General features: G+C 47.1%; 2 protein-coding genes across 3 annotated transcripts in view; one reads left to right on the top strand and one right to left on the bottom strand.

Annotated features, from left to right (window-relative positions):
* LOC105476818 (MKS transition zone complex subunit 1) overlaps positions 1-13,138 on the bottom strand; it is a 44,060-nt gene that overhangs the window by 27,671 nt on the left and 3,251 nt on the right. For both annotated transcript variants that reach the window (XM_011733029.3, XM_011733031.3), the window contains exon 3: positions 11,987-12,107. The gene's annotated coding sequence lies outside the window, so the exon portion shown is untranslated. The remainder of the gene's footprint in view (positions 1-11,986; positions 12,108-13,138) is intronic.
* The window catches only part of LOC105476817 (lactoperoxidase), a 29,885-nt gene continuing 21,872 nt past the window's right edge, over positions 5,126-13,138 (top strand). Inside the window, exons 1-3 of the mRNA XM_071082887.1 lie at positions 5,126-5,258; positions 9,382-9,565; positions 10,500-10,587. Of these exons, the coding sequence (XP_070938988.1) occupies positions 9,490-9,565; positions 10,500-10,587 (164 nt within the window). The 5' untranslated portion in view covers positions 5,126-5,258; positions 9,382-9,489. The remainder of the gene's footprint in view (positions 5,259-9,381; positions 9,566-10,499; positions 10,588-13,138) is intronic.

Raw genomic sequence — 13,138 nt, 5'->3', positions numbered from 1 at the left:
GAAGGGAGCAAACGAGTCAGGTATGGAGAATGGCAGACGAACAGACAGAGGGTCAGGAATGTGCATGGCATGTCAGGGAATGAATAGTTTACTTGGCTGCAACAAAAAGCTTGGGTAAAGGCGCAATATGTGATAGGCTGGGATAGATACAGGCTTAGGCAGTATAGGGCCTTGGCTAATACCTAAGACCTTGTCCTATGGATAGTGGGGTACTGTGTACAGAAAACTACCGTAAAGGGACATGCGGTTTTGGGGCAGACTCAGGAAGACCAGTGAGAAGGCTATGACATTGGAGCAAAATAGTTGTAATTTTTTTGCAATTACAGAAATTGGGGCCGGGCGCAATGGCTCACACCTATAATCCCAGCACTTCGGGAGGCCAAGGTGGGTGGGTCAGTTGAGGTCAGGAATTCAAGACCAGTCTGGCCAACACGCTAAAACGCTGTTTCTACTAAAAATAGAAAAAATTAGCCGGGCATGGTGGCGCAAGTCTGTAGTCTCAGCTACTTGGGAGGCTGAGGCAGAAGAATCACTTGAACTCAGGAGGCAGAGGCTGCAGTGAGCCAAGATATTTCCACTGCACTCCAGCCTGGGCAATAGAGTGACACTCTGTCTCAAAAAAAAATGGGGGTAATTCAGGGCAGGGCAGAACCAGAATGTGGGGAAGTCAAGGAAGCCACAGTTGCAAGAGATTTATGAAGGAAAAATGGACAGGATTTGGTGACCAAGAAGATGGGAGGAAGGAAGAGAAAAGAGGAAAAGAAAAAAGAAAAGTACCCAGCATGTCTCCCTGGTTTCCAACTTGAGTGACTAAGAGAAGGATCACATTCCCAGCAGAATTTTTCTTCTTTCTCAACAAGATTTTTCCTGTTCTTTTGTTTCTGGTTGTCCCTCAGAACTAAGGAGAAACAGCCTTTGGGATAGTTGTCCTCCTACCCCATCCCAGCTGGTCCTAAGAGTGAGAACATAGGATTCTCATCCCCCTTTTATATGAAGAGAACCTGAGGGTGTGTAATGTGTACAAGACTGTACAATGAGGCAGAAGCTGACCGGCACTGGGACCTACAAGATCTACTGATTCACAATTGAATTCTAAACATCACAACCCAAGGGACCCAACACAATTACTTAGTGGACCCATTTCTCTTTCCAGAGAAGGAAACTGAGGCCTCTGAATAAAGAGTAATTTCCCCAATGTCACATGCTGCTGACTAGCAAGCTAGGACTAGAGCCAGGCTTGCTGAGTTTTAATAATCCAGTGCTCCTTGCATTTTCACTAGTCGCTTTGTCACATCTGTATTCACGTGCATGTGCAAACACATACACACACACATACACATGCTTGCTTGCTTGAGAAACAGGGCATTTATTGGCATGATATTTTCTTTATGGACTTATCACAAAGCATATCATCAGACCGCTCACAGAATAACAATAGCAATCAAGATTGTTTTTTGTTTAAAATACTGTGTTTCTTTATTTGTGGCTTAAGTGGGAGTTGGTTTATTGCCCCATCTCTACTCTGAGCAACTCAGGATTTATTCAGGGTCAGATTGTCTTGCTCCATTGAGGTCTGTCCCCTTTCCCAGCCCTATGCCTACATTACCCTGCCAAGGCAGGGAACAGATCTGACAGCTTTTTTGCTTAAGCAAACTTATTAAAATTCATAATTTATCAACTAATTAGGAAGAGAGAGGATTAGGAGTAAGAAAAAAATAAGAAGCACATACTATTAAGTGCTCAGTGAATGTTTAAGAGGAACAGGGAAAGAGGGAACACTGAGGGGAAATGGGTGAATGGCGTTAACTGAAAAAAAAAAAAAAAGATTTTCCATTAATGAAGAGAAGGAAGAGACAGCATTCTGCCCACCCACCAGGCTGGTTCCCAGGGAAGCCCTTCAGTCCTGGCATGCTGTGGCTAATTGGAAAAATGCATTGATCATAGGTTTGCCAGTTGGAAACCTTATGTTATGCCAATCTCAGAAACCACCAATCATCAGATCAATTCTCCCACTAAAAAATACCAGGAGGCTGGGCTTGGTGGCTCATGCCTGCAATCCTAGCACTTTGGGAGGCCCAGGCAGGAGGATCACTTGAGCTCAGGAGTTCTAGACTAGCCTGGGCAACATAGGGACTAGTAGAGAACATCTGTCTCTACAAAAAATTAAAAACTAGTAGGGAATGGTGGCACATACCTGTAGTCCCAGCTACTTGGGAGGCTGAAGTGGGAGGATGGCTTGAGCCCTTGCACTGATTGGTGATCACGCTACTGCACTCCAGCCTGGGTGACAGAGGGAGACCTTGTCTCAAAAAAGAAAAAAAAAAGAAAGAAAAAACTGCTAGGAGAAGGTAACAGAGCCTCCTCCTGTCTGCTAGGGAGACATACAACCCATCCCAAGTATTTCTTTTTCTCATCTACAAATCCCTCCTCTCTCCAAAGGGGGCTGCCTGGCAATGTCCCCATTCCTTCCAACAGCTCATGCTGCCCCAGGACACCATTCAGAGAAGCTCTGCCATCTGCACACCCCTCCAGAGGCCAGGGACAGCTTAAGCCAGAGTGCCTGGGTTCCACCCTTCTCTGGGGTAGAAATAGTGGATGAATCCCAAAAGGGGTAAACATGGGCATATAAAGCCATCCTTGGGACAAGAAGTCTGTTTGTTTGGTGTTCTAGGAAACCAACAAAAGGAAATGCATTTGAGTCAGGAAAGAAAAAAAAAAAACAACCCTGCCCAGCTATGAATGACAGCCAAGCCAGCAGACAAGGGTGAAAACAGACAGCTAAGGAAGGGACTAGCTGCGCGCCCATGGGAGACGGCACCTGACATGGACCCAGTGTGAGAGCTACAATCACCTTACACAAACAGATTGGTCACTTTGTTACTGACCATGAGAATCCTTTGGATCAACCAAAGGTTGTGTATGCAGCATGCAGCATTCTAATTCTAGAAGGCGACAGAGGTGAGCCACCTATGTCCAAAATCAGTCTCATTGATAAACTGTGTATTTCTGGGAAGTGTGCATGCATGTTTGTGTATGTGTGTGGGTGTGTGTACTGCCATGTGCCAGCAATAGACCTTATCTTCATTGGGTACTCCCTGCTGCTGCTGCTGCTGCTATTGCTAAAATATCTTGGACTCTGCACTGTCATATGAGAAGCTATTGGCCTTTTTAGCTTTTTCCCAGACTTTCTGCCTTCCACTCTCCATTTCTCAGGCCAATTTGCCATTCCCACATGGGAAGACATCTACCTGTGCTACAGATTTGACTAGACTGAGATAAACCCATGACAACATGTCATCACATGTCAGCAAAGCTCTAAAATAAAAATTAGCTATAGTACAATAGGCATGTCACTGTCAGATTGACTGCCTCCAGGTGTGCTTCACGCCAATATCAAGGAAGGATCTTACTGGGCTGGAGTTGACACTGCCCCATCCTATTTGACCCATTACAGAAAGACCAAATCTAGGACATATCATATCATGTCATAACATGATAAAACCCAGGAATGATCAGACCTGTATTTTGCTGTTACCCTGACTCCATAACTCACTGCATTTTGTACATAGGAAGCAATGTTATCCCATAGGGTCTTCTAAAAGGAAGTTCCATCTTCACATTATTCAGAACCAACTAGGTCAAGATCTGCCTAATGACACAACTTCCTGAACATATTAAGCATAAAATTCACAGGGAAGAACCTTGAGAAGCATGTGCCAAAGTTCAGGGAATGGTCAGACAAAGAAACAATGCTTGGCTAAGGAGATGAAGTGTGTTTCAAAGAAAACAAGAAGAACCTGATGTCCCACTCACCTCTCCTGGACACCTGCCTTCTTCTGAGATGCCCAGCTCATTTGCCTGGATTCATCACAAGAGAAGCAGTTTTTAGATATATTCCATCATCTAGAGAAAGGAAATATCACTTTTTTGAAGGTGAACCAAGAAGTCTGGTTTGGGGTTGACACATTTTTGACAGTTGCTCCCAGAGTATTTTCAACTCAGAGTATGATTTCGTAAAGAGGCTTATTATGTTTTAAATTGTCTGTCTGTAAAATACACTCTCATGAAATTTTGTTTTCTCAGAATCTTCCTATTTCCTTCTTGTATGAATCTAATGAGCTTGAATTTCCAAAGTCATTGAGGTAGGAAAGGTATGTAGCATTATACTTGAGCTTTAGGTCAATAATTTATAGGATAGTGGTGGTTTTGTTTTGTTTTGTTTTGTTTTGTTGAGACAGAGTCTCGTCCTGTCACCCAGGCTGGAGTGCAATGGCATGATCTTGGCTCACTGCAACCCCTGCCTCCCAGGTTCAAGTGATTCTCCCACCTCAGCCTCCCAGGTAGCTATTGCTAAAATATTACAGGCATGCACCACCATGCCTAGCTAATTTTTGAAGAGACGGGGTTTCACCATGTTGACCAGGCTGGTCTCGAACTCAAGTGATCCACCCACCTCAGCCTCCCAGATACTGGAGTTTTTTAATGGGCCACCCTATAGAAGGCATGAAGTCATAGAATCATAATAATCACCAAAACCAACCACTGATTTCACTACTAGAAAATTTGAGACACCAGAAGGTGAAGTGACTTGCCTAGAGCCATACAATGGCAGAGGCGGGGACTGCAACCCACTATCCTAATGACAAGCTTAGGGCTCTTCTCATCCTTTGGTGGCCAAAGTATTTTGAAATTTTGACCCAAAAAAATTAATGTTTATTAATCATTTTAAATCCAAAAGATGAATCCATTGGATTCCACAGTAAACGGGGTGGAAAGTAAGGGAGGGATCAAAGGGCAGCGAATATATGAATGGGGAGGAGAACCATTTAGGTTGATGCAAAAGTAATTGCAAAAACTGCAATTACTTTTGCATCTACCTAATAATTGTTCATAATTCTAAGAGCTATTCGGATCCCATTAGGAGTTTAAGAGGGACAAATGTGCTCAGGGCGTGCAGCTTTGCCTTCCAGGACTAGATCAGGATCATGCACTTAAGTTGAAAGATGGAAAGAGGAGTTGCTTCACCCACAGTCAGTGGTATTGCATCAACCAATCCCTGCCATTCTGCAGTTTCCTGGTGCATGTGCCCAGAGTCACATGGTGTTTCCTGCTAAGCCTCAGCGTCTCCTCCAAGCCACACTAAAATCTTTCCTTCTGGGCCTTTCCCAGAAATACATTCTTGCTGGAAGGTATAAAAGACCAGCTCCTCCAAGCAAAGCAACTCCCTGGCTGCTACGAAAAGACAAGGCACTGGGCAGGTAAGACTCTTCAACTTTCATCTTTCCTGGTTTCTGCAAAGTTGATGATGAAATTTCCTAATGTCTTCTCAGGAAGCTTAGCACTGGATTTGGACTTGTCTCTATCAGGCATTTTCTGGTGCCAGCTTTAGCCACCCCATGGCACACTCCCCTTGTTTGGTATATGAGAGAATGTAATTAAGCCTCCCCCAACCACTGTGGGGGAAAAAGGCTTTTCTGTGTCTGAAAACTATGTCACAGAATCATAGACTCTTAGGGCTGGAAGGTACCATAGACCTCTCTTACCCACCCTGCTTAGGAACTGAGATCTAAGCAATTTAATGTGTCCAGAATCATATCGGAATTTGGGGAAAAACATTGACACAATGGTGCTCCCTGTGCTATTCTTGAGACAGTGTGATGAAATCTGGCCTCTCCACTATAGTGGAAATTTTGCAGTGTTTTAAGGCGTTCCCTAAGCCGGAGCTGTCAGGTCTTCATCTTATTTCCAGCGTCTCATGCCTGCCATCTGCAGCAGATCTGTCCATCTAGTTTGCCTGGTCCTAGCTGTCTGAAGTGCCCTGTGGACACCTGGCTGTCAAGCAGGTGTGTGACCTGTTTGCAGCAGTGCTAGGCAGGCTTCATTTTGGGAGAATGGGATGGTTAAATCATATTTGTTTTTGATGCAATTGTGTGCCTCAAATCTTTTGGTTGAAGTAGATTATTTCTGCTCTAGAGGGCTTGATAAGAGCTATCTCTTCATTCTCATCCTGATCTTGGAGTCACTCAAAAGATCAAGAGAGTGTTCCTGTGGGTGATGGGGCAAGAATTATGGCTTTCCTGTTGGCTCACTCCACCACCCTCCACAGGGCTCTTTCCAGTCATGGAAGAGAATCTCACTGACTTCATCCCTTCTCGGGCCTTCCCCCATCTCTTTGGTGACTGCTCAGCAACGTTGAGAACCAAAGTCTGGAAGGCCTTGGTACTCAGAGTGTGGTCTGCAGACCAGCAACATCATCATCACCTGGAGCTTACGGGAAGTGCAGATTTTCAGGCCCCTTCTATGACTTTCTGAGTCAGAATCTGCATTTACCCCAATCTCTAGGTGATTAGTAGGCACATTACAGTGTGAGAGGCTTGCTGAGAGACCATCTCTGCCCTCTCCCTCTGCAACCTCCAGATGCCGAACTTCTCTGCTCTAGGAGTTTCATTCATTCAGCATGCACCCAACACCTATTATATATTGACATACTTAGGTCCTGGAAAACAAATACATAAGATGGAGCCCTTCAGGAGTTCATGGTCTGATAGGGGAAACAGATGTGAAGACAGTAATATGAGATATGGATGAAATACTGTGGGAGGACAGAAAAAAGAACAATCTAACTTTTCCTGGAGAAAACTGGTAAACTTCACAGAGAAGGTGGCATTTGGTCTGGGTTTTGAAGGATGAATAGGAGTTTATTAGGCAGAGAGGGTATTGTATAGGAAAGAGCATGAGCGGAGGCATGGGATTGTGGATCAGCCTGGCATTTGAGGGGCAAAGGCTGTGGCTCTGTCTCCAGATAGTGCTTCATGTCCCAGGGAAGGCTCCAGGCTTTGCTGCAAACCAAAGGGCTAGGGAAATGGTTTCTGCACTCACCATGTTGATAAGAATGCAGATAAATATCCACACATCACAGAAGCCTCTTGTTGGCCGTTTACACTCTAAAGCCCCATGCCCTCTTGCCCTGCGTGGTTCTGGCTGCAGATAGTGTCCCTCTAGAATCTTTTTGCACACCCCCTTTTCAGTGACATGACCTTGTATTTACCTGGCTCTGATTTTTATTCACACCCTTCCTTCACACCCACCAAGAACATTGCCAAAGACATGGGAAAATAATTTATCTGTGGCCTTGAAGTCCCCACTCCTCCACTTTCCAGTGAGGAGAGCATGAAGGGGGTCCCAAAGAAGAGGAGAGGAGAAATGAGTACTTAAGTATTATTTCCTGTTTAATTTTCTCAACTTTCATGTCTTCTTCTATGATCTTGTCTTCCTCAGGCTGTCTCAGATGATGCCTCTTTAAAAAATGGACTAATCTTTTACCTTGTGTTTGTCATTTATTATGAAATGCATTAGTCATTCAAAGAACAACATAATGAATGCTTGTGCTCACAGCCCTCTTAAAAAAATCAATGATGTGGTGGTTGCCAGGAGCTGGGGGGAAGGGGAAATAGGGAGTTGGTGTTCAATGGGTATAGGGTTTCAGTTTTTACAGGATGAAAATGTTCTAGAGATCCATTGTACAACATGTGAATATACCTGACATTATAGTACTACATAGTTTAAGTGACTAGGATGCTAAATTTTATGCTATGTAGTTTTTTTGGGTTTTGGTTTTTTCTTTTCTTTTCTTTTCTTTTCTTTTTTTTTTTTTTTTTTTTTTGGAGACGGAGTCTCACTCTGTCACCCAGGCTGGGGTGCAGTGGTGCAATCTTGGCTCACTGCAACCTCCACCTCCCAGGTTCAAGCAATTCTCCTGCCTCAGTCTCCCCAGTAGCTGGAATTGCCAGTGTATGCCACCACGCCTGGCTAATTTTTGTATTTTTAGTAGAGACAGGGTTTTACCATGTTGGCCAGGCTGGTCTCCAACCCCGACCTCAAGTGATCTGGTACCTTGGCCTCCCAAAGTGCTGGGATTACAGGCATGAACCACCACACTTGACCATGTTTTTTTTTTTTTTACCACAATTGTTTTTTAAAGTCAATGATACCTTTTCCTCCAAAACCATCATCTCTGTTTGTCTGAAGGGCAGATTTCTGCTAACTCAATGAACCCTGCAATGGGTCCCCTGAAGTTGCAAAATATGGTGACAGAGGGATAGGAGGTCACAGAATCTCTTCCTCCTTGGGGCCATGCGACTCTAAGGACAAGAGGTCAAGCTGTTTGAGAACTCATCTTGGGGAAGGGGGAAGTAACAGAGAGAATCTTGGCCAGAGAGGTATTTATTCATGCCTTGCCTTTTCTCTAGAGTTAGCTTACAAAAAGTATATCCAACAAGATACAAATTATTCGAGGGAAAAATTGGAGGCGGACAGGGGTGAAAGAGGCTGAAATGACCTGATCCAGATACAGAGTTCTCCTGGTCTGGCCTATTCCAAGTGGAGATGATTTGGAGAGGGTGTGCAAGACAGGTGGGGAAATCTGTCAGGCAGAGCTCCAGAATTTCTCTCTGGGAGCTGAGCCTCGGGGAGACGTGGCTGGGGGGCAACCTGAGGCTGCTCTCCCTGGTGTGCTTCTGGATTCCACCAGTGAATGCCGTGCTGCAGGGAGAGCCCATGCGCTCTTGTGAAAACTGAGGAGCCTCTCAGGACCATGCTCTAAACACACAATCATTCCATCTGTACACTGTGGCTGCCTCCCCGGGCTGGAGCCAGAATCTCCTCAGAAGACATACGGGGTCTGTTCCACTAAGCCCAATGAAGACCCTCATCAGAAAACAAAGCTGCACAAAATTTAGTCTAAAGACTTTCGTTCAGAGTTAATGCTCATGGCGAAGGGGTTAATCCATGAGCTGGAATCTTCCCAGGCAGGCTGGGGCACAGCTGTGGGCTCAGGGGAGCTCTGAGCTTTGTCATAACTTTCTTTCAGTATTGCCATCAAGTTGGCACTTTGAGGGATGGGGAAGCCCCTGCCAGGTTTCCGAAGGGAGGCGCTGAGTGTCTACCTCTCAGGCACTCTCCCCTGGGGCTGGGCCAGAGGAAACTGGCTCGCAGGGAGCCGTGCATCCTGGAGGGAAGGAAGGAGGAGAACTCAAAGGCAGGCTCCAGGCTTGGTAACAGCATTTCTCACACCTGTGACAAGACAGGCACAGCGTCTCAGGACCACAGGCTGTCAGGACAGAATTGGACATTCTGGATCACTTGGTCTCACCTCCTCCCATAGCAAGCCAGGACCCCAGAGATGTTAAGTAACCTGCCTAAGGTCACAGAGCTATTTGGAACAAATGCAGAATGATAAATCAGGGCCTTCGATCCTGAAGCCTGAGTTCTTTCCCTTCCACCACGGCTTCTCCTCTTTCCATCGCTCCCAGCACCTAGCACAGGCCTGTGCATAAAGTAGATGTTTCATTCGTTAATGTGGCTTCTCCTCCTCTGTTCCAGTGTTAGGGTGTCTGGCGTTCCTTGGGCTTTCTCTGCTTTCTGTGATTCAAACCCTCCCACTTGGGCTCTAGAGAGGCTCACAGAGTGATCCTGCATCTCGTTTCAGCGATGAGGATCCTTCTCCATCTCCCAGCCCTCCTGGCTTCTTTCATCTTGCTTCAGGCTGCAGCATCTGCCACAAGAGGTGAGTGTCTCCCTTTATGGGTTTTCTGGGGCTACTGTCACAAAGCACACCAACTGGGTGGCCTAAAACAACGGAAATGTATTCTTTCACAGTCCAGGAGATAGAAGTCCAAAATCAAGGTCTTGGCAGGCCTGTGCTCCCTCTGAAGGCTCTAGGGAAGAATGCTTCCTTTCTTCTTCTAGCTTCTGGTGGTCCTGGTATCCTTGGTGTTCCCTGGCTTGTAGCTGCAACACTCCAATCTCCGCCTCAGTCTTTGCATGGCCTTTTTCTTTGTGTGTCCTCTCCTCTTCTCAAAAAACCATCATTCATTGGATTTAGGGCCCATGCTAAGGCAGTATGACCTCATTTTAATTCATAACATCTACAAAGACCCTACTTCCAAATAAGGTCACATTCTGAAGTTCCATTCATATGTGAATTTTGGGAGAGCCATTATTTAACCCACTATGCTCTCCTTGTTGAGAAAACAGATCCTGTCCTCCATGCTCCAGACACCAATACAAGAGCGAACAGGGAATCCCATTGCTATCATGCCATCCCCTTCTCTACGTCAGGGTCCTGGTGATCAGTGGGTCCTCCTTAATGAACTTGTGATAGTCCACGAGACCATCTCACCAGGAACCAGAAAAATCCCTACAGCCCAGTAACCCACGCCACCCTGAGTGGCCACACTCCCTCTTCATCCCATCTCTGGGCATTCTAGTGAGATCCCGAAGAGCAATTTTGACATCTTATTGAAGATCCAAGAGTATTCTTCCCATTCTGTGCTTTTTCCCCTTAAGGACTCTTATGAAACTTTCCTAATCTTGATCTCCTGCCTGCCCAGATTTGCGGGGTGGGGGTGATGGCTGAGAAAGAGGGAGACAAAAGTAGAAGACATTGCAAAGGAGTGGTGTCTGACAACCTACTTCCTGCTCCCCACTCCAACCCCAAGCACAGACCACCAGAACCTCTGCCATCTCCGATGCTGTGAGTCAGGCCAAGGTCCAAGTCAACAAGGCCTTCCTGGACTCCCGAACCAGGTACGTGAGACACACACACACACACACACACACACACACACACTTCCCTTCACAGGCTTCCTGTTCATGACAAGCACATCTAGGCCAGCCCCGATGAGCCAGTGAGGCGAACAATGATAAAACTTGCCTTTCCATCCTCCCAGCCTTCCAAGTACATGACAAGTAGGAGCAATAGCCCACATTCCTAAAGTCCCCAGCCTGTGCATCACCTGGAAGAAGACATCTAATCTAACCCTAGAAGGACCTTTTTTTTTTTTTTTTTTTTTTTTGAGACAGAGTCTTGCTCTGTCGCCCAGGCTAGAGTGCAGTGGTGAGATCTCGGCTCACTGCAAGCTCCACCTCCCAGGTTCACACCATTCTCCTGCCTCAGCCTCCCGAGTAGCTGGGACTACAGGTGCCCGCCACCTCGCCTGGCTAATTTTTTTGTATTTTTAGTAGAGATGGGGTTTCACTGTGTTAGCCAGGATGGTCTCGATCTCCTGACCTCATGATCTGCCCGCCTCGACTTCCCAAAGTGCTGGCATTACAGGCGTGAACCACCGCACCTGGCCTAGAAGGACTTTCTTCCACGTGGCCCAATATTTCCTTGGGTCATGCATTCCAGAGTCCCAGAAAGCCTCTCAGTAAAAGTTCTTCATTCATCCAACTGATATTGACTAATTGAGGCCAGGTCCACCAGAAGCCAAATCCGAGCCCTGCATTCAGATGCAGGTGACATATTACACAAGTGCTCACAGGGAAGCTGTGACGGGGTGAAGAAGCAGGAGAAGCAAAGGGGGAGGTTGGACAAATAAAGTGACTTCAGGTCTAGCCTCAGCCTGACCCTACAGGGAAACCTGGAGCAGAAGTTGCTCCTCAGAGCCTGTCCCATCTTGGAGCAAGGGAGCAGAGCCCTCATCTGCCCACGTCAGTCAGACATGGCTGCAGGCTTGCAGGTGGCTGAGAGGTGTTGCGGCACACCTGTGGAATTCCCTGGCACCCCCAACCAGGCCACTCCAGTGGCTCAGAAGCAGGCGCCCAACAAGGTTACTGGAGTGAGCTTGCAGCAGATGCACCCGTGGCAGCAAGGGGAAGAGCCCAGGGCCCACAGAGCACCCATAGAGTCAACCACCCTCCAATCCTGTGCAGGGGCAACGTGGGCGCCTTCCCTCAGGAAACGCATACTCCAGGGAAAAGGCAGACATTGAGAAAAAAATGTAACCTTATTCTTTCCTCTCGCTGTCCCTTTGCACTGGACCTGGGCCACCACTCACTCCTCCTTGGCCCTTGAATGAACTCTCAAGCCTTCAGATAACTTTTTTGGTGACTTAGATGATAAAACATGCTCTGGACACTTCTAGTCCCCAGACCAGGATTATCTCAGGAATTAAAATGTAGCATAAGAAGATAAAGCCCAGACCTGTTCTCTTCCTTCAGCTCAGAACTGCTTGAGGCCTCTGGCGGGAGAAGAGAGTGCAGTCTCCTTCTCCCTCTTTCTGGGGCTCCTCCTTCCCAGCCTGGGTTTCTGCTCCTTGGTTAAGCTGAGGGAGGGAGGAAAAAGGGGTGGTGAGTCTATATCCCCTGAACAGCTCAGTCCTCAAGGGGCCGGAAGCTCTCTCTCTGTCTCCCCTTGGGTACTTCCCTGGTTTCAGAGAGAGATTCTGCTGCCAACTCTGTGATCTGGAAAATTCTCTGGCCAGTGACTCCCAGCTCTAACCCTCTCTGCCTGGGAGAATTGGGCCCACTCCTTCACCCCTCCCCACCCTGTCTTGGGGCAGGTCCCTTTTAAGCAGCCTCCAGAATACTAGCAGCTTCGCCCTGCTGTTGGGGCCGTGCAGATTCCGGATTCTGCACGGGGCTGCCCTGCCCCTCTCTCTGTGCTGTCAGGACACTGCTCTTCAGGCAGGTGTCAAACCCCAGCCAGTACTCCAGGACACACAGTCAAGCTCTCCTCCTAAGACCTTTCTCTCTAGAATTAAACTGGCAAAGGAGGAGCCTCATGGTGGTGGGAGGGAAGTGACCAGTATTTCTGCAAATGTCTCCAAAGGAAAATTCTCTCTCCCTCCTCAAATTCATTCCCTTTATAGCCGCATGATGGGGGACAACATAAAAGCCACAAAACCGGGGTTCATACACCTCCTTTGCAAGTCCTGCACAGGCAAACCAGTGCCCTGCTTTGAAATGTGGAGGAGCCCTTCCCCGCTTGTTAGTCCTTGGACTCAGGGGCCTCACAGAGACAGAACGAGTCACATTTAAACATTCTGTTACCCAAGTATACACACAGTGCAGTGACTCACAATTTATAAGGAAAATGAAGGAAATAAACAGGGCAAGGGATACCACTCTAGGCACAGGGATCAGGGAAGCCTGTTGGAGAATGGTAAGGAGCCACCCAGGCAGAGGGCATGGGGGTGGCGTTCCAGGCACTGCAACAGCATAGGGTCTGAGGCAGGAAAGCCCGTGGGGTGCTCAGGAAAAGGAAGGCCAGTGGAGGCAGGAGGCAAGGAAGATCACGCATAAGGTGAGAGCAGAGGTGTGTTGCCCCAGGGCAAGCCATTAGAACACTTGAATC

This window comes from Macaca nemestrina, chromosome 17 (genome assembly GCF_043159975.1).
Source record: "Macaca nemestrina isolate mMacNem1 chromosome 17, mMacNem.hap1, whole genome shotgun sequence".
NCBI lineage: Eukaryota > Metazoa > Chordata > Mammalia > Primates > Cercopithecidae > Macaca > Macaca nemestrina.
Note: the sequence above shows the minus strand (reverse complement) of the source record. Positions and strands in the feature narration are given on the sequence as shown.